The 22,334-nt window shown below is 37.9% G+C and overlaps 1 protein-coding gene and 1 non-coding gene across 21 annotated transcripts in view; one reads left to right on the top strand and one right to left on the bottom strand.

Moving 5' to 3' along the window:
* Positions 1-22,334, bottom strand: part of PPP1R12B (protein phosphatase 1 regulatory subunit 12B) — a 246,914-nt gene that overhangs the window by 179,769 nt on the left and 44,811 nt on the right. For all 20 annotated transcript variants that reach the window (XR_013529810.1, XR_013529809.1, XR_013529812.1 and 17 more), the window contains one exon: positions 3,103-3,233. Coding sequence is in view for 12 of the 20 variants with exons in the window: in XM_008985428.4 (XP_008983676.3) it covers positions 3,103-3,233 (131 nt within the window). In the remaining 8 variants the exon portion in view is untranslated. The remainder of the gene's footprint in view (positions 1-3,102; positions 3,234-22,334) is intronic.
* On the top strand, positions 11,919-12,022 carry LOC118149569 (U6 spliceosomal RNA). Its single transcript, XR_004737147.1, has one exon. It is a non-coding gene; the product is annotated as a U6 spliceosomal RNA (small nuclear RNA).

Below are 22,334 nucleotides of genomic sequence, written 5' to 3'. Positions count from 1 at the left end.
TATCTTAACCACTCTGCTCTGATGTCCATTTCATCCCTACTGGATCAAGCATAATGTCACTTGGATATACAGGACCCTGCTTTTCCCATGTTCTACAATCAAGAACATGGGAAATGTTCTAGCAGAAAGTAATTGGGCTCTCTGTTTTTCTATTTTCTACAGTTTTGGGGAAAAAAAGTGAAAAATCTTTTTAGCTTTACTTTTACCTGGACAAGAATAATTATCAACCTATAAAGTAATTTCTACTTTATCTCTGAAAATCCTTACAGTTGCCCAAAGGCTCACAAACAGCCACTAGCTCAATAAAAATGCACCTAGAAAATAAAGCCTTCTCCTTCCTAACTCATCACCAAAACAAGGTCTTTATTCTACTATTCTAAGGGAGGAAAAAAGGAAATAGAATATGTTAAAAAACTGAGACTAAATTAGCATCTCAAAAAACTATAAAGGCAAATGCTGTACCTTTGGGTCAATCTGCTGCTCCTAAGTTAAACATTTATTCATAATAAAAATGTAAAAACACTCAGCATTAAGACTGAACTCATTTTAAAATGAGGAAAAAAGCCTCTGAAGCTCCTTCCTTTTGATGAAACATACTGAGACAAAAGATCATCATGAAACATGAAATAGAATGTACTTGTATTGTTCCTAGAAAGCCAGTTTGCCTTTATTCATTTCTACTCCCTTCAAAGTTAGAGTTCCTAATGATTGTGGGAATAAGAATATAAAGTCTAAGATCCTTCTAGTCAATAGCTCTCAAAAATTTACCAAAAAAAAGAAAGTCTAAGATCTTTAAGTGACAAAAATAAAAATGACGAGATGATCAGGGACAGATCTTATTTAAAATATTCTCCACTGGCCCTGAGGTAAAGCAACCAAAATGAATAGTACAATGTTTTTTTTTTCCACTGTATAAAAAAATGCTGCATACTGCAAATAAAGAAATGACAGTAAAGTCAAAACCTGTCTAATAATGATATACATAAAATAAAATAAAGGCCATCTCTACCACCATCCCACCTCTGCAATGGATTCTGGTCTAGATGACCTTTCTCCTGGTCAGACTTCCATGTCTAATTTGTAATAATTTGTCTTAGGAAATAGTTACTCTCACAGATTTATTTCGTTCAAGGTAATATTTGTTTGAACTAGAGATTTTTACATTTTGAACTTACTTCCAGAACTATATTCATTCATAAAGATGAATTAAAGATATCACTGTAAAAAATGCAATTACAATCATTCTCTGTACTTAGCTTCACACAACAGGAGGATAATGCCAACACAAATGATTCTAATTCTAAGCATGAGCTCTCCTTAGAAAAGAGAAAGAAAAGGTCGGGCATGGTGGCTCATGCCTGTAATCCCAGGACCCTGGGAGGCTGAAGCGGGCAGATCACAAGGTCAGGAGTTTGAGACCAGCCTGATCAATGTGGTGAAACCCTGTCTCTACTACAAATACTAAAGTTAGCCAGCCATGGTGGCATAAGCCTGTAGTCCCAGCTACTCAGGAGGCTGAGACAGGAGAATTGCTTGAACCCAGGAGGCAGAGGTTGCAGTGAGCCGAGATCACGCCATTGCACTCCAACCTGGATGACAGAGTGAGACTCCCCATCTCAAAAAAAAAAAAAAAAAAGAAGAAGAAAGAAAGGAACTTGGGAAAAAATGGAATCCTTGAATGTAATGAGATTTGGTAGCTCGAATATCAATCACAAACACCCACCTGAACAAATAGCAATTGAAAGGCCATCATGTTCTATAAATGTTTCTTAAATAACTATTTTAAGTGAAATCACTTGAACTCTTGGGCATCAGAATTCTGGCATTACTGGATAAGATTAAAAATAAGAGCCCTCCTTATTAAACTCTGAAAACAGGCAGCCTAGGGGATGAAAAGGTTACTGACTTTTATTAAATTGGAACAGAGGGAGGAATCGAGAGTGAAGAAAACTGCATTGTTGATTTCTGTTGGCTTTGGGGACAACACAGTCATCTACTTTTTAGAACAAGCAGCCCAGTCAAACACCAGTGCTGCTGCCTAAAATTTCTCTGGCTCTGACTCTCCCTTTGTTTAACTTCTCCCACAGAGCATCCCTGGGTCAGCAGCAAACCTAGCAACTCAGGCTCTCCCTTAGGAAACCTGGGCAAATCAGACTCTGTGGGAAGTCATTCTCAGGCCTCTACAGAGCTGCCAACAATTCTCCCTGCTGTTTGCTGAACAGGAGAAATGTAATGGAGCTCTAATCATATTATTGAAAAGGGCCTTCAAACAAGCAATCTGATTTTCAAAGGGGCATAGAATATCATGATTTTATTTAGGGAATTAACGTTAACAATATAAATTTACCCTCATCTAGAATACACTCAACTGTCTCATTTTAAAGATATTTCAACTGCCAAAGTCTCTTCCTTGTTTAAAAATAAACTCCCTGATCATTCCTTCATACAACAGATATTTATTCAGTGCCTCTTACATCTCAGGTACCACACGGCCAGGATTCTTCTGCCCAAGGGAGGGACAACTAGTTGTCCTGGAGATTAGTAGCTACTAATGTAGCTTATTAAACATTCCCATTCTACTAATGTGGAGAACACATGCCAGTGCACCTTTCCTTTATTCCACATGTTTAGGCTCATTCTTCTGATATTAACTACATGAGTGCTGTGATTGGTATGCTAGGCACTTTTAAAGCAGTGCTTCATTTGTACTAAGCACTAATTTAAAACAAACAAAAAACAATAAAACAGGTTTACAAAGAATCCAGAAAAAAATCTCCAGGCCTGCCGATATACATGCCCAGCTATAGTTGTTCAGAAAGTGAACCCAGACAGTGCAACAGCCACCTCTGCATATCCCAGCAAATATAAATTACCTGAAAATAGAAGCAAACAAAAAGAGTTTCAACAAAAAAACTATGGGTTTAGCAGCTTTACAAAACATTGTATCAGCTATTCCTTAAACATAATTATTCAACTTTCTGCTTTTGTAATCTGTAATAAAGAGAGATTAAAACAATTTATAAAATTCGAATTACTAAGAGAAGAGTAATGAAGGCTATTCCTACAAATACTGCAAAGCCACATACACAGAGACTCACTCACTCTGCTATGTTGAGATAGCCACAGGAAGCTGCTGCATGAAGGGGTGTCCAGCCCTCGTTGTCTTGCTGGTTTACATTGGCTCTGTTCTCCACCAGAAACTTCACCATGTCCAAATTTTCATCAATACAGGCCTAAAAAGAAAAGTCCGTTCATTCACTCAACAAGTATTCATTGAGTTCTACTACGCGCCAGACACTGCTCTGAGCATTGACAATCCCCAGCCGTTCTAAAATACGTTAATTTCTATTTCTTCCATACGATGTCCAGAGCATGACTTCTAGGCTTTGTGATCTTATGCAAGCCCCTTGATGTCTCTGTGCCTTAATATCTCAACTGTGAAACACGTATAATGATACTTAATCTTATTTATCGTACTATTAGTACTAATTGTGAAACTGATTTCTAAAGTGCTATGAGTAAGCTGTTACACCATTATATTATAAAAAGGAAAGCATGTTACAAAACAATGATTTGTATATGAACTTTACTTCATCGCCACCTATTTGTCCCAGATGCTTATTAATTTTAAAAGAAAATAATCAGAGGATTGCCTAAAGCCAAGAGTTTGAGACCAGCCTGGGCAACACAGTGAGACCCTATCTCTATTATAAAAAAATGCATTCATCCATTCATTTAAAAAAGAAAAAATTACACAGGATCAAATGCATTTTTTTTCTCCGTGGGAAGTTGTAGTTTAAGGCTCAATAATTGCTAAACAATCCCTACTTTGGTTTGAAAGGGTAGGGTGATAATTTCAAACAGAAAAAATGTATTTTTGTGTATTTCTGAATGGCTTCAAACACTATGGCAAAGTATGCTTGCGGTTATGGATAGTTAGGGATTCTCATCTGCTCATTTCATGGCAGCAATTAGGAGAAAGCAGAGAGGCTTTTTGAATAAAGGCTTTAGGCTTACCATAAGACTAAAAGAAATAGTCTCGAACAGCAATGAGATCTAAAAAAACCAAAAGGTTGTCTTGACATAGCTGCAGAATGAAAATGTCGTAGAAGGCCCAATGTGAAAATGGTAATCATTATCAAGGCGTGGATGGTTACAAAACCATTGGGATAATTCAGGACCAAGAAACAAATGAGACTCCTTTTTCAAAACTTGCCTTTTAATCGCCTCCTTTTTTATTTTTTTCATGATTCTTGACAAGGAGTGCTTTAAGATAACCCCTCCTTTAAAAAACAAGGCTAAAACTTTAGCTAAGGAAGAATTATCCAAATCAAAAAGTTTTCATAATAATATTAAGATATTTCTTGCATTTTTATTGTGTTGACATTTACAATAAAGATGCAAAAGCAATGGTGAGTAAAACTGCTGGTGTCTTACCACAAAGCAAGACAATCTCATCAAAAAATACCAGCAGGTACTGTATTCTTCCTTACCACACACTCACAGTTAAAAAAAAAAAAGCCAGTTTCACTGAGAATAACTTTGAAGATGCAGTTGAAATTATTTTTTTAATACTCTGTGTGAGAAAATGGAAAGTATATCTAAAGCGCTTCTGCTGCATTTTGAAGTATGATGGTTGATTCTAGGAAAAACCACCTCAGGCCAGGCGTGGTAACTCATGCCTGTAATTCCAACACTTTGAGAGGCTGAGGCAGTAGGACTGTTTGAGCCCAGGAGTTCAACACCTGCCTGAGCAACATAGACCCCATCTCTACAAAAAATTTAAAAATTAGCCAGGCATGGTGGCACACACCTGCAGGCCCACCTACTTGGGAGGATAAGGTAGAAGGATGGCTTAAGCCTAGGAGGTCGAGGCTGGGTGAAAGAGCAAGACCCCGTCTCAAAAACAAAAACAAAAATAAAAACACATCATTTGTGCGTCTGCTTCAGTTACAAGATGAAAGACACTTTTTGAAATCAAAATAACACTTTTTATTCAAAAGAATAACCAACAAATTATGATTATTCAGACTTGAAAATGAACAAATTAAGCCTGTCACTCCAGAGAAAATAATCAGTATGTGTTGCAATAAAATTTGACCATCCAAGTGAAAATAAGAATTCTGGGAAACAGCTACCACCATGAGGTCGACAACCTCCCAGTATTCACTTTTCTGATAAGATCTGTTTGACTACCAACAAATCCGATTAGTTGATATTATATAATGAAATGCATTTACATTTGTATAAGTCAATGAACCTTTATTTTCCAAATAAACAAATACACAGTGTTAGAAAATCACACGTGAAGTAAAAGATTCAAAGTACAAGTTAGACCAATGGGTTTCAATGTAACAGAGTTAAAAAAAAGTCCACTGACATGGTTTCAGTTTCCACACTGCAGGAAAATTTAAGAAACTAATTTCTTAAACTACTATTTCTAAAACTTACATTTAAGAAACTGAGAGTCGCCCATTTACCGACACAAGAAGGAAGCCAGACAGGAGAATCCTGGGCAGAAAAGCACCATCAGTCTTAACGCTGCCGTTCTGGCCCTGGGAACTAACAACTTGGATGTCCAATCAAGAGACCTAATCTGAAAGTTGGTAATTTCAAAGACGACAGGAGGATAAATTTACAACGATGGGAAGAAACCAGCGTAAAAAGGCTGAGAATACTCAAAATCTGAATGCCTCTCCCTCTAAAGATGATCACAGTTCCACATCAACAATGGAACAAGGCTTGACGGAGAACGAGCGCATCCCAATGACAGAATCACTCTTCAAGGAATGGATAATAACAAACTTCAGTGAGTTAAAAGACCATGTTGTAGCCCAACATAAAGAAACTAGGAGCTTTGAAAAAAGGTTTGATGAAATCCTATTGAGAACAGACAACTTAGAGAGGAATATAAGTGAATTAATGGAACTGAAGAATACAATACAGGAACTCCGAGAAGTATGCACAGGTTTAAACACTCGAATTGTTCAAGCAGAAGAAAGGATAACAGAGGTCAAAGTCCAACTTAATGAAAGAAAACAAGAAGACAAGATTAGAGATAAAAGGATAAAAAGGAATGAGCAAAGTCTCTAAGAAATGTGGGACTATGTGAAAAAACCAAATTTACGTTTGATAGGTGTACCTGAATGCAACCAAAAGAATGAATCCAAGCTGGAGAATACCCTTCAGGATATTATTCAGGAAAATTTTCCTGAAGTAGCAAAGCAGGTCAGTATTCAACCCCAGGTAATACAGAGAACACCACAAAGATATTCCTCAAGAAGAGCAACCCCAAGGCACATAATCGTTAGATTCACCAGGGTTGAAACGAAGGAGAAAATACTAAAGGCAGCCAGAGAGAAAGGTCAGGTTACCCACAAAGGCAAGCCTATCAGACTTACAGCAGATCTCTCAGCAGAAACTCTACAGGCCAGAATAGAGTGGGGGCCAATATTCAACATCCTCAAAGAACAGAACTTTCAGCCCAGAATTTCATATCCAGCCAAACTAAGCTTCACAACTGAAGGAAAAATAAAATCTTTTATGAACAAGCAAGAACTCAGAGATTTTATTACCACCAGGCCTGCTTTACAAGAGCTTCTGATAGAGGCATTACACACAGAAAGAAACAACCAGTATTAGCCTTACTAAAAATATACCAAAAAGTAAAGAGCACCAACATAAAGAAGAATTTTCATCAACGAATGGATCAAACAGCCAGTTAACATCAAATGGCAGTAACCCTAAATTTAAATCGACTAAATCCCCCAATCAAAAGACACAGCCAAAACCCAACGGCCTGTTACATCCAGACCTGTTTCACATGCAAGGATACACAAAGACTCAAAACAAAGGAATGTTGAAAGATTTACCAACCAAATGGAGAGCAAAAATAAATAAATAAATAAAAAGCAGGAGTTGCAATTCTCGTAGTGGATAAAATAGATTTTAAAGCAACAAAGATATAGTGGTAAAAGGATCAATACAACAACAAGAGCTAACGATCCTAACACCCAGATACATAGAGACTTAGATTCAATGAGACAGAAAATTAATAAGAATATCAAGGACTCGAACTCAGATCCAGAACAAGTAAACTTAATAATATTTATAGAGCTCTCCACTTCAAATACATAAAATATACATTCTTGTCAATACCACATCACACCTACTCATAGGTTTAAATGAAACATTGATTGGCCATTATTAATACCCATTTTTTTTTCAGAATAAAGCAATATTTCCATTCACCCTCCCTCTCTCTCTTCTCTTTCTTTCTCTCCTTTACTCATTTTTTTTTCTTTCCTTCTCTCAAAAAAAGAAATCAACTTGTAAACCTCTAGATCCAGGTCGGCAATGTCTCTCTCATTGTTTGAATTCCTTCCTTCCCTTCCCTTCCCTTCCCTTCCCTTCCCTTCCCTCCCTCCCTCCCTCCTTCCCTCCCTCCCCCACTTCCTCCCTTCCTTCCTTCATCCCTTCCTTCCTCCCTCCCTTCCTCCTTCCCTCCCTTCCTGCCTTCCTCCCTTCCTCCTTCCCTCCCTAAAAAAAAAAGAAACTGTCAGGTCGGGTACAGTGGCTCACGCCTATAATCCCAACTCTTTGGGAGGCCGAGGTGGGTGGATCACCTGAGGTCAGGAGTTTGAGACCAGCCTGGCCAACATGGTGAAACACTGTCTCTATTAAAAATACAAAAACTAGACAGGTATGGTAGTGCACACCTAAAATCCTAACTACTCAGGAGACTGAGGCACAAGAATCGCTTGAACCCAAGAGGTAGAGGTTGCCGTGAGTCAGGATGGTGCCATTGCACTCTAGCCTGGGCCACAGAAACTCTGTCTCAAAAAAAGAAACAAACAAACCATCACTTGTTGGAATTTGGCATAATATCCAAGAAAAACAACTATAATTGTCTGAACAGACTATTCAAATGCTCCTCCCTTTTCCAAATATATACCTTTGAGAGGCCAGATTTTATGTACTTTCATCAAGATAATATATCACAATATAGACATTAAAAGAATATAGATATTAAAAAAATTTATAAAAATGTAAAACAATATCATTTTAAATCAAAATATGTAATTTATATTAACATGTAATCAGGGTCATTGTTGCTTTAGATTACTTAATAAGTATATATTTAATAACTACATATTTTAAAAATTTCTCAGTAACATATGATAACCAATACAAACAAAGTCCTGTCAAATTTTGGGAGTCCTTAATGAATATTTTTAAAAAATATACATATTTTATTGCATTTTAGGTTCTAAGATACACATGCAGAACATGCAGGATTGCTGCATAGGTACATACATGGCAATGTGGTTTGCTGCCTCCAGTCCCCCATCATCTATATCTGGTATTTCTCCCCATGTTATCCCTCCCCAACCTTCCTACCCACTACTGTCCCCTATTCCCGCACAACAGACCCCAGTGTGCAATGCTCCCCTCCCTGTGCCCATGTGTTCTCATTGTTCAACACCCACCTATGAATGAGAACATGCAGTGTTTGATTTTCTGTTCTTGTGTCAGTTTGCTGAGAATGATGGTTTTCAGATTCATCCATGTCCCTACAAAGGACACGAACTCATCCTTTTTTATGCCTGCATGAATTTTTAGGTATAAAGGAATCCTGAGATCAGTTTAATAACCACTGTCTTCAATCAAACATAGCAAAAGATATTTCATGGTGATAATGAACAACTATTTAAACAGCAAAAGGTTACTATGGAAAGAATCAAAGTTAGAACTCTAGAGGACCCTTGTAACTACAGGACTTAAGTAGCACGTATCATACCAAGGGAACTTACAGGAACTCCCTTCAGAGATCAGAGATAAACCTCCTATCAATCCTGCCTAGAAAGGGATGAATTTAAAAAGGCTGACTTCATTTAGATGAAAATTTAATTAGGTAACTTGGTTACAAAAAAGCATCTTTATTAATTTTTCCCAAAATAATTGATACTCTTTTTACAGTTACTGAGATTAGCTAAAAATATCAATCTATGTTTGATTTGATGCTATATATTTCTCCAATCTGACCTTCTGGCCTATCTGACTGTTATAGCCAATACTCACGATGGTCTCATTTTCAACAGCAGCTCCAGATTTCTTCTATGATGTTTTCTTAGATTTATCAACTTCCACAAGCATACCCCACTCTTTACCATGTAAAATGTTTCATAATTATTCATATTTACACATAGTTCATAAGTATGTTTATCAATAAATTGTCATATATTGTATGTCTGTGCATTTGCAATCCCATATGGCAAGGTCTAGCCAACTCATTACAGAGTATCTCAATAAAAACTGTAAATAAACATTTTTATTTTATTTTTCTTTTTTGTAAACATTTTTAAGTAAAAGGATGGAAGGGGACACTTTCAAAAAGGTACTGAAGTCCAAGAAGAAAAAGGTATTTTAAAGGTTGTACTAAAAACACTCTTTGCCCTTAATAATAACTCCTATATCAAGAAGGTCAAATGTGCTGTCTAAACCTGTTTAGGCCAGGACACCTGGTCAACTGCTTCTTGCTGGGTTGCAAAATTTCTTTGGCTCAGAAAGAACAATCTAAATGCTTAGCTCTAATGTCCACACCACTATCAAGCAGACTTTTAGAAGCTAATGTTTTTAAGATCATTCTTTGGTCTTTAAAGACGACCTCAGCCACATCCAGAGGCTCTAAAATAAGCCCAGCTAGTCCAGGTATCAAATGGGAGAAAAATTACCTTTTCTCTTTCCTCCCCTCTTACTTCTCCTCTTTCTTAATCTCCTCTACCCCATCACTACTTCAGTTCTCTTCTTTTAAATTTTGTGATATTGTGTCTATAAATCTCAAATCCCTGATACAAAAAAAATTTTTTTAACTGGGTCTTGCTATGTTGCCGGGGCTTGTCTTGAACTCTTGGGCTCAAAAAGCCTCTTGCCTCAGCCTTCCAAGTAGCTGGGACTACAGGTACACACACGCCACTACAGCCAGTTTGATACAAAACTTTTATGAGAATGACATTCTAAAAAAGTTTGCGAGAACAACAACAAAACTAGCCTAATCTAAAATGTAATTTGGTGATCATCAATCCGTGAAGAACCATCTTGGAGAAAATAAAGGAGGCCAACTGTTTAAATCATTCCCCATACCCTCCACAAAGTGAAGAACGATATTATTAAAAACACCAGTTTTGGCCAGGCATTGTGGCTCATACCTGTGGTTCCAGCACTTTGGGAGGCTGAGGTGGGAGAAGTCTATGCAACATAGTAAGACCCCATTTCTATTTGTAAAATAAATAAAAGCACCAGCTTTGGAGTCAGACAGACCAGGGCCTGCATACCTGCTCTGTGGACATGTACAACCTTCAGTGGGGTATTTAACCTAACTTTTAAGTGTATGTACTAATCTATAGCATTGAGAATACCACCTACTTAGTAAGGTTTTGTAAAGATTAAAGGAGGTAAGCCCTTGGAATAGTTTCTGACTTTGTTGTTGTTAAGGCAACAGTATAACATACAGCAACTACCTCAAGGGGAAAAAAAACACAAAAAGTGCTTATTTCTCACTGATCACAGCCCTCCCCACCCTCAGTACCTTACAGGAGGAAAGCTGTTTGGTTAAAAATGTCGTTGAACTAGCAAGATTCTGGAGGTTGTTTGTAAGTCTAACTGCAGAAAAGTCCCTGTCTAATGTTCAGAATCCCATGGGTTCTTAAGTTCAGGAGCTATATGAATAAAATAGTTGCACCTGGTTAAGGTGGAAAAGCATCATCGTTGTAGATGAGACCAATTAACAGAGTTGTAGGACGCTCACTCTCATGAAGCATCTTGGAGTGACTGTTCTCTTGCTCTCTTTCTTTTTTTTTTTTCTTTTTTTGCCTCTAGAAGAAGGAATATGACTAAAGCATGGATGAGAGACGCACAGTTCCTGAAAACCTTCTCAAGTGAATAATGACTAAATTTAGATGCCCTTCTGCCCACTCCATCTGCAGCTGTGCTGCTGACTCATTCACGACTGAAGCATGGTAGATGAGCAGATTCGCCCACTTATAAAACTGTGTCCAGGGACATGAACTTCAACACCATGCCTCTACACGGAGCTATGCTAAACCTTACAGAGAGATAGGTCTTTCCTTTTCTTGGGAAGCAGGCTAAACAAGCTTTTGATGTTACCCAAGATAATGGGGAAATTCTTTGCATTTGGCCCAGATTCCTTCTGATGCAGTTTAAGTCCATTTCCTCCTATTTTGCATTCCTGAAGACACCTAAAATTTTACTTAAGTAACAACGTGTTCTAAGCTCCTTAAGAAATAGAGATATGACTTAATTACTAGTCTGAAGGAACTATTTAGAAAAACTGCCAGGTAACAAATTAAAGCTTCCTAACATCAGCATGTCACATTTGTCTGGCAATGACAATCTCCAAGGAAAAATACTTGATTTTACCAATAATCTCGGGAAAGAGCACTGTGATCTCACGACTATACCTGATATTGCTCTCTCCATATCAAAGGCAAAAATGGCTGATGATCAATCAGTGCCAGGGTTAAATCTGGGAGTGCAGAGAAGGCCTTACAAAACAAAGCCTCCTCGGTTCCCAAAATAGCCTACAACTGTCGCCACCAGCAAGTGCCAGCTTTCAGAGCTGACCTTGCTGTTGTGTCTTAGAATACCGCTAATACTACCTGCCTTGGCCTCAGAGCAACTCTCTTCCCCATAAAACCCAGCTCCAATTGTCTGGGCATATGTTAGACTAGAAGCTGGGCTTAGTGCAGCCTAACACCTACTTGTTTGGATTTTTCAGCCCACTCTCTCCTTGATTTCAGCAAATCATGCTGACAAAATTATTGAGGGAGTATATCAAAAACCACCACCAAAAGAGTAAAAAGGCAGTCCACAGAGTGGGAGAAAATATTAGCAAATCAGTGCTCACTTCAGCAGTACATATACTAAAATTGGAACAATACAGAGATTAGCATGGCCCCTACATAAGAATGACAAGTAAATTCATGAAGCATTCCATACTTTTATAAGCAAAAATAAATGTACATAATAAATTTTTAAATTTCAAATTATATATGTGTTGAGGGATTAATATCCAGGGTATATCAAGAACTCCTAAAACTCAACAACAAAAAACAACCTGATTGAAAAGTGGGCAAAAAGGAATGGCCATGTCTCCAAAGATATGCAAAATGACCAATAAGCATATGAAAAAATGCTGAATGTCACTAATCATTAGAGAAATGCAAATCAAATCTACAATGAGATACCACCTCATTCTTATTAGGATGGCTATTATCAAAAAAACAAAATAGGCCTGTAGTCCCAGTTGCTTGGGAGGCTGAGGTGGGAGGATCGCTTGAGCCCAGGAGATTGAGGCTGCAGTCAGCTATGATAACACTGCTGCACTCAAGCCTGGGCAAAACGCCCAACCCCATTTCTAAAAATAAATAATAAAATATAAAAATGAAATATTAGCAGGCAAGGACATTTTTCAAAAGTGTTGGCAAGAATGTAGAGAAATTAAAACCCTTGTGCACTGCTCAGGGCAATGTAAAATAATATAACCTCTATGGAAAACAGTATGGAAGTTCCTCCAAAAGTTAAAAATAGAATTTTAAGTTCAGAAGAATTCTGGGTATATACTCAAAATAACTGAGGCTGAGCACAGTGGCTCACACCTGTAATCATAGCACTTTGGGAGGCTGAGGTGGCTGGATCGCCTGAGCTCAGGAGTTCAAGACCAGCCTGAGCAACATGGTGAAACCCAGTCTCTACCAAAATACAAAAAATTAGCTGGGCATGGTGGCGCATGCCTGCAATCCCAACTACTCGGGAGGCTGAGGCACAAGAATTCCTTGAAGCTGGGAGGTGGAGTTTCCAGTCAATGGAGACTGTGCTACTGCACTCCAGCCTGGGTGACAGAATGTCACTCTGTTTAAAAAAAGAAAAGAAAGAAAAGAAAAGAAATAATAATAATTGAAAGCAGGGTCTCAAAGAGGTATGCGTATACCCATGTTCACAGCAGCCTTATTCACAATAGCTTCAATGTGGAAGCAGTGGAAGAGCCCATTGATGGGTCAATGGATAAGTGAAATACAGTATACACATACAATGTGTATATACCAGAGGGAGTGTGGCCTGATGACACCTTGATTTTAAACTTCTAGCCTCCAGAACTGTGAGAGAATAACTGAATAATTTTGTTTTAGGCTACCAAGTTTGTGTTAATTTGTTACAGAAGCCACAGGAAACTAATAAAGTTGCCGTAGAATAGGGAATCAGAACCTAGACAGTCTGCCATATCCTCAATCCTTACTAGTGACTGAAAATCACAGCTGTAACTGATCCCTTCTTTGACAGATAAGAAGTGATCAATAAATTTATCATACAACTTTTTAAAAGACAACTAGATTAAATAGAAACTTTTTAACCAATCTCTGGCTCAAATAGCAAAACCCTGAAAGAACTAATCATGGTTCTCACATGAAGCATTTTACTGAAGGTATTCTGGCTAAGGACTGAAACTGGGATAGAAATACTGATTGATGAGGTCCCTGTGAAACCCAGCGTTTCTAAGCTCAAAGTCCCCTTGCCCCAACTAGGCGGCCAAGGAATCATACGCCAAGAAACTACACAGCTGTCCCTCAGTATCCATGGGAAACTGATTGCAAGACCCCCTGCAGATACCAAAATCCACTGAGGGTCAAGTTCCTTAAATAAAATGGTATAGTATTTGCATATAACCTACGCGCATCCTTCCCAATACTTTAAATCATCTCTAGATTACTTAAAATGCCCAATACACTATAAATACTACATAGTTATTATACCGTACTGTGTGTATTATTTTTATCAATATTAAATTTTTACTTTTTATTTTTCCTAAATATTTTCAATCTGCAGTTGGTTGAACCTATGGATGCAGAACCCGTGGATACGGAGGGCCAGTAGTACAAATAAATTAAAGATGATAAAGAACTCAGTAAATTTGGCAATCTCCAAGATCTTTACTACAGGAAGGCTTTAACATATTAGTAGTTAAGATTGACTGATCCAGAGCTTGAATCAATCCTTCCAAGTACCTGTCTCTCCATTCCAATCATGATATAATATAACTACTGTTTAAGTGGGAATCATCACAGCAGTCTGCTCCAACATGACAGGTGACCCTAGCAACTGTCTGCCCTGTGTGTGAGAGACTCATAACCCTATTGGCAGAGACAGTTTGGCACTCAAATGGTGAGAACTATATCTGATTATGTACTTAGTGGTCAGGCAGCCTCTGGACACAGATCTGTACGCTTTCAAGAGAGACAGCCAGGAGAGAGCAGAAGAAAAGAATTTTCCATGGAGTGTCATACTGATTAAGATTTTGTTCTCAGTAAACTGGCATATTACTTCAAGACTGCAAATGTTTACAAGTTGGGACCAGAGAACATCTTCCTTCAATTAAGAACAAGTATCATATTGCCTACAGTACTTAAGTTTCAAAAATGTGTTCATTTTGGATTCTAACAAGCCCTTCCCTTGTTTCCCTCAATCTTCTCTATTCCCCATGCTTTTATTCACCTAAATGAAGAAAACTTATTAGGCTGTCTTACAACATGGCAACTTTTGCACTACACATGGTTATACATGTCTGAGCTCTTGTCATCAAGCCATTTTTTTTTTTAGGTTGAGAAGAAAGAAGATGAAGAAAGGGCTCAGAAAATGAAATCTGCATTTTTCTCAAAGCTCATGAGTCATATTCAAACAGAAGTTGTATAGTTCCAATCTCCAAATCTCTACTTTGTTACTCGCTGATAATTCTAATTTTGAGGAACAATAAATGTGGCCTACTAATTGGGATAAAAATCTCAGGTATGATTTTCTTTCAGATCAGTCTTTCAGAGTTACATAGCTGAGTAACTCTGACACTTATATATAAGTAAGAAAGTTCTGTTGAAATTGCCTTCTTACAAATTCTGCAAATAAGAGCTGAGACACGCTAAGTAATGGAATGAGACATCTTAACAGACTTGATCAAAGAGATTACTTGGAAAAAGTCTATTATAATAAAGTAGTAAAGGAAGAAAAGAATGTGGAAGCTGGAGCAATAAGCATTAGGACTTTTCATGTTACAAATGAAGAAACTCAGCCTTGGAAAAGCTAAATGATTCTCATTTAAGGTCACATATTCAGTCACAGAACCACCTAAATGCTTTCTACCTACCAATTTAGATGTGTCTGAAATAGAGTTCATGGCCAGGGTCAAGAAACTACTTGGTTCACGGAACATTTTCAATGCTTGATACCATCTACCTAAATATAGCTTCATTTTAATGTATACAGTGTAAACCGATACTAGTCTAGCTCTCCAATAATTTTTTATGAGGAATGTGGCCAATTGGTCAACTTGAGTTGGTTACTCTTAACTAAACTACATGCAAAACACAAAGATCTCATTAAAGTGTTTTGGTTACCACTCTGTTTATTAGCATGAGTCTGGATTAGAAACCTCCTTCATATCTTGGCTACCTATCTTAACCACAGCCCCCCAATGGTCTACCCTGCTGCCAAGTTGGCATGTAGAGTAAATTGTTGTCCCATGGAGAAGGATGTTTCTATTTAACTCCAGATCACTCTGTGCCCATAAACAAGTGTTTCACAAGCCACAAGAGCACAGCCTGAAAGCTATGGCACGGGCAATGCTCCATAGCTATCAAGTAAGCCTGAGGAAAAGAAGGAAGGTAATTCTGGGATCTGAGTTGAGTAAGGAGTGAATGCCACGAAGAAATTACAGGCAGTTTAAATCTGCAGAAACTATAAATCAGCACACCAAATATTACCCCTAAAAGGAGACATTAAGTAAAAGGTTATTTTCCCAGCATATTTTCATCAAGAGTTTTACATAGCAAAAGTGAATACTATTAGTCCCTATCACTTATTGTCATGTCCCCCTACATGTAGAATACTACATGGTAAAAGATACGAGAAAAAGCAGTTTTATATCCCTACCCAGCACAGTATACAGTTAAGAGCACAGAGTATGAAATAAGACTTCCTGAATTCAAATCCCAGGTCTAACAGTTAAGCAGTTTTGTGTTCTTGGAACAAGTTATTTCTGTCTGCTTCAGGTTCCTCATCTGTTAAATTATCATACCAAACATAAGAACTACTTCGTGAAGTTACAATTAGGATTAAATGAGCTAATGCACATAAAAACACTTCATTCCTGGCACATAGTAAAATGTTATGTGTTAGCTGCTATTATTATATTACCCTTGTATAGTCTCTAGAGTTAACAAAGCACCATCCTTTCTACACAAGAGGAAAAATAATATACTTAAAATAAACATCCATATACTTCTATGTAAGTAATGTTATATTTAAATATAAATATAAGCTCTATGTAAGTTCCTATACATATGAACAGATCACAGTCAGGTTTCATTCATAAGGGACAAAAGTAAAGTTAGGATTAGAGCAAAGGAAAACAATGGGCCAGGGCTCCAACAGCTGACTCCTATAGCTGGTAAAGAAAGTTGAGGGGCTTTAGACTGTGTTTTACCATAACAGAGTCACTGGCTGCTGAGGGTCCACCAAGTCTAATTTTAGCACAAGCAGAAAATCTAAGAAGATAGATTTAAGTTCTGGATTGGACACTAACTCATATTACCAAAGAATAGGTTAAGAATTTGTCTCAGTTGCCTGACTGTAATATGCATTTCCATTTATTCACGTAACAAATATTTACTAAGGCCTGTATCACATTAGACATGGTCCTCAGGCAGAGATGTAGGACTAAAAAATGATTAAGACTTTACCATTTAGTGGTGGAAAGAGACATGTAAATGATACAGTGCAACAGAAATAATCTCTAATATAAAATGAGAGAAAAGTACAAAGTGTTGCAGTGCACAGTAAGTAGTTACTAACTTGGTCCAGGGGTGACAGAAAGCACCTCCCAGTATAAACATTATTTACTTGAGTTATAAAGAAGAAAGGGAACACTGAAACAGCAGCAATGAAAAGAATCTGAAGCAAAGAGAATAACATATGCAAAGGTTTGGAAAAGACAGAAAATGACTGTTTTTGGCATAGTGAGAATTTGGTATGCATAGACTAAGACAGGGGTGGAGGTATGCATAGAAATTTAAGTAGGGCTTCATTTGCCATACTGAGAAATTGAAACTTTACCCTACGCTAGTGGAAAATAGAAGAAATTGTGGCTGGTAAGGGTGCATTGACAGCCATGAAGTTTCCTCTATCCTATCCCATGATAGTTTCACCTGAGGCAACAGGGAGGTATCGAGGTTTTTAAACCAGAGTGATACTATCAGAATTGTATCTTAGAATGATAATTGCAGTGGGAACATGAAGATTGAACTGCTGGGAGGGAAAACTCATGAGAGATATCAGTGAGGAAATTGTAACCCAGGCTAAGAGAGGATGAGGTCTTGAAGTAAGGTACTGGCAGCTAAGACATTGTGAAGGACATGGATTTGAGAAGTACCCCTGAGGTAGAATGAAGAAAACAGAGTTACTTATTAGAATGTCAGTGGTGAGAAAGGATAACATGGAGATTAAGAGCTTAGGGCCGTGGGTGAATTGTGACATCACTTAGACAAAACAGGGAATATAAGGAAGTCTGAGAAGTCTTTTCTGTTTCTGATTCCCAACTAGTGCTAATTTCTCTTAAAGCCTAAGTGACTAACATCCAGGAACTATATTTAAGCAGCAAGCTAACATGTACTGTTGCCCTTTGCATATTAAATAATCCTAAAGAGAGCCTAGAGAAATCAGTGCCAACCAGCCCAGCCTCACAGCTGTTCCCTGCCCCACAGCAAAGTTCTGGTTGGGTCAGTGTCATGAATACCATGGCATAGGCCTGGCAAGGCATTATTGTACAGCAGCCTTGTACAACAGGGGAATTGAGGTTACAGTATAAGGTCTCAGCTACGGCTGAAATCTCTTTAAAGGCACGTGTTAGTGATAACAATGGTAACTATAACTCAAGAGGACACCCCCAATTTCTTCTCAAAAATTGAAATTTTTAGAATAGAAAATGAGTTGGTAAATTAAAAATATATTGTTTGGCTCATATGGTATTTTAAAAATAAAATTTTTTTATAACTATCAAGCCAAAAAAAAAGAAAATGTTTTTTGCACATGAAAATTCTATATTTGAAACTCCTTTTTTTTTTTTTTTTTTTTTTTTTTTTTTTGAGACGGAGTTTCGCTCTTGTTACCCAGGCTGGAGTGCAATGGCGCAATCTCGGCTCACCGCAACCTCCGCCCCCTGGGTTCAGGCAATTCTCCTGCCTCAGCCTCCTGAGTAGCTGGGATTACAGGCACGCACCACCGTGCCCAGCTAATTTTTTGTAATTTTTAGTAGAGACGGGGTTTCACCATGTTGACCAGGATGGTCTCGATCTGTTGACCTCGTGATCCACCCGCCTCGGCCTCCCAAAGTGCTGGGATTACAGGCTTGAGCCACCGCGCCCGGCCCCTTTTTTTTTTTTTTTAAGAGACAGGGTCTTGCTATGTTGCCCAGGCTGGAGTGCAGTGGTTATTCACAGGCGTGATCCCACTACTGATCAGCACGGGATTTTGACCTGCTCCATTTCCCACCTGGGCCAGTTCACCCCTCCTTACACAACCTGGTGGTCCCCCACTACAGGAAGGTCACCAAATTGATGCCAAACTTAGTGAAGACACCTGATCGGCATAGCGCACTACAGCCCAGAACTCCTGGGCTCAAGCAATCCTCCCATCTCAGCCTCCCAAGTAGCAGAGACTACAGGCATGCGCCACTGTACCCAGCTAAAACTGCTTTTTAAAAATTAGATTACCCTACAACACTGTGGCCAGATTCCCACAAAGTAACAACTGGTTGAAGTTGAGTAGCAGCTGCCTTCTTTAGGCATAGTATGTGTTTCTCAGTACCCCAGGCTGCACCTCTCTCTACTATATTACACCAAACCTGCTTTATTAATTTATATTACCTGCCCATACCCTTTACTTTCTTATTTTCCCAAAAAAATTTTATTATGAAGATGTTCAAACACACAGAAAAGTTGAAAGAATCACAATGAACACCCATATACCCAAACAAGTCCACCATTAGGCACTTGCTTTATCATGTACATCCCTTCATCATTCATCCCATTTCAGATATTAGTAATAATTTCTCCAAAGATTTCACTGTAAACTAGAGTTCAATACCTCTTTACAGTATTATTTTTCTTTTGAAGTAAAATTTACATACAATAGAAAGCACAAGTCTTAAGTACACATTCACTAAGTTTTGACAAATGTCTGTATCTGTTACCCATTATAGTAGGTGTTTTGCATCTCTCAGGCATCTGACCCCTTGGACAGAGAATTGTTTTTCTACCTTGCTCTGACCTCAGCACTGTCCAAGGCCAAGGAAATGCTAGCTATGAGCAGAAACATAGTTGATCTCTCTTAAAGCTGCATCTTGTTTCTGCTAGGCCTTAATAGTTCAAATCTGGGAGAATCAATTTTGTGTATCTGATAATATAAATTCACTACTGAGGCTGAAAACAGAAGAAACACTAGAAATTGAGACTTTAGAAACCTAAATAACTTAGTTTTTTCCTGAAAGCATCAAGCACGATGATACAAAAAAACATGGCCTACAGTTCAAACTTCAGACTGCTATGTCCCAGAAGAAGGGAATTAGAATGAAAAATACAAACCAATAAATAACACGAACATCCCTTGAGATCACACATGGAAGAGTTAGATTCTACTCTTCCTGACTAGATTATTGGTAGTACCAAGGCAACAAAAAAAGCTTCTGTGATTTTGTTGGTAAGACAAGGCATTCCTAAGCCCAGAAAGAAAAAAAAATTCCTAAGCAAAAAGGCAGAAACCTCATGTTCCAAAAATAGAAAACAGATAGGTAAAAACATGAAAGAGGATTCAATATTTATTGTTAAGGCAAAGACTTGCCATATAGCCTGGCAAAGCAATGGCATCCTTTTATGGAAATGAAAATGAGAACTGTCCCATCTCCTTTGATGGTAAGTGCTTACTTATCTGTAATCAAATCCAAAACTCCTGGAGCACTTTGTTGGCAAGGTGCTCAGAATTAGGTGAAGCTTGCCAAGATGGAGAATTTCAGATGCTGTCGCAGAGGCACCAAAGGTTAAGCAGAGTGTGTGTTACCTTGCTTTCAATCTGTCTCAACTGTCTCATTTATAGAGTGGCCTCAAGCCCAAACTCTGAACAACTGTGTATGTAGGACAGAGGTAGAGGAGAAATTTCAGAACAGAATGGAGGACATTACAAGATGCTGTATTGGAAAAAACGTCTGACTTTAATGTCACAGCCCATCCTAATCTTTCCACAGCTAAGTTTCCTAGCTATGAAAGAGAAACACCAAACTTAACCTTCTTTTTATTTCAGGGTTGATGTGAGGATACAAGATGACAAATATGAAAACAGACTTTTAAAAATATAACTAATACATAAGTCCAAGTATTGCTATTAATGTATGATCCTCTTTGTGTTAATTAATAAAACAAAATGTACTGTGAGGCAGTATAGTGCATTGATTTAGAACAAAGTTTCTCTGTAAAGAGCCAAATAGAAAGTACTTTATTTGGGAGACCAAGAAGCATGAATTGCTTGAGGCCAAGGGTTCAAGAACAGCCTAGGCAACACTGTGAAACCCTATCTCTACAAAAATTAAAAATTAGCCAGGCATGGTGGTATACAACTGTAGTCCTAGCTATTCAGGAGGCTGAGATCAGAGAACTGCTTAAGCCCAGGAAGTCAAAACTGCAGTGAGGTATGATCATGCCACTATACTCTAGCATGGGTGACAGAGCCTGACTCTGTCTCTAAAAAAAAAACAAGAAAAAAAGAGAAAAAAGAAAGAAGTACTTCACACTTTGCAGATCATAGTCTCTTGCAAACATTGTGATAAGTTTTACATATCACAAAATAATTTACTTCTTTTTCATTTTTTCAGCTAATTAAAAATGCAAAAACTATTTTTAGCTTATAGGCTGTACAAAAACAAGTAGTGTGCTGGATTTGTCCATGAGCTATAGTTTGCTAACCCCTGATTTAGAGCATTGGCCAGAAAATTTGAATTCAATTGTCAGCTGAAGAACTTAATAGCTATAAGACCTTGTATAAGTTACTTAACTTCTTTCTGCCTCAGTTACCCCATCTTTAAAATGGGAATAACAGTAATATTTATGTCTTAGTATTATTATGAAGATTACATGACTTTATATGGGCACAGCAGTTGGAACAGTGCCTGGCACAAACTTAACTCCTCATGCATATTGCTGTTAGCTATTAAAAACCATTTCCTCTAACAGTTCTGCAAGTGTGTCACACTTTCACATGCCTCCATACATTCACACATGCTGCTTCCTCTGCCTGAAATGCATTTTCCTGCTTAGAGCTTCTACATGGTCTGAAAGACTTAGTTTAAACATAACCTTCTCTATGAAGCCTGCCTTGACTGTTCTCATCCTAGCAGACACTAGCCACTACCACCAGTTTCCCATTACTTATTGTAGTGTATTGGATTTTATTGTCGTTATCTTTGATAGGTCAAATTCTCCGCAAAACTCTTTGTATGCAGAGTCTATGACTTACTAATTGTGTCCCCAGGGCCTAGAATGTGCTTTACACACACAAAGCATGTTTTCACTTAATATATTAACAATACAGAAAGCAAGCTAATAGATTAATAATGAGGATACTAGTTATGAGCCCTAAAAATGAACAAAATCATGTCCTTTCCAGCAACATGGATGTAGCTGGAAGCCATTATCCTAAGTAAACTAACATAGGAAGAGAAAACCAAATTCTGCATGTTCTCACTTATAAGTGGGAGCTAAACATTGGATATTCATGGATATAAAGATGCAACAGTAGACACTGGGACTACTAGATCAGGAAGTGAGGGAAAAGAAAGGGAGAGGGATCAGAGATGTAAAACTAACTACTGGGTACTACACTCACTAAATGGGTGATAGAATCAATCATATCCCAAACTTCAGCATCATATGATATACTCATGTAACAAACTTGTACATGTACCTCCTGAATCTAAAATAAAAGTTGAAATTATAAACAAGTAATAAGATCTTTTTAATCTATCATGAAGAAAAAGCAATCAGGCCCAGTGTGGTGGCTCATACTTGTAATCCCAGCACTTTAGGAGGGTTAGAAGGGAGGATTGTTTAAGACCAGCCTGGATAACAAAAGGAGATCTCACCTCTACGAAAATTTTAAAAATTTTCCAGGCATGCTAACACATGTCTGTGGACTCAGCTACACATGAGGCTAAGGCAGGAGGGATC

This window comes from Callithrix jacchus, chromosome 19, assembly GCF_049354715.1.
Source record: "Callithrix jacchus isolate 240 chromosome 19, calJac240_pri, whole genome shotgun sequence".
Classification (NCBI taxonomy): Eukaryota; Metazoa; Chordata; class Mammalia; order Primates; family Cebidae; genus Callithrix; species Callithrix jacchus.
This window is presented reverse-complemented; position numbering and strand designations above follow the sequence as displayed.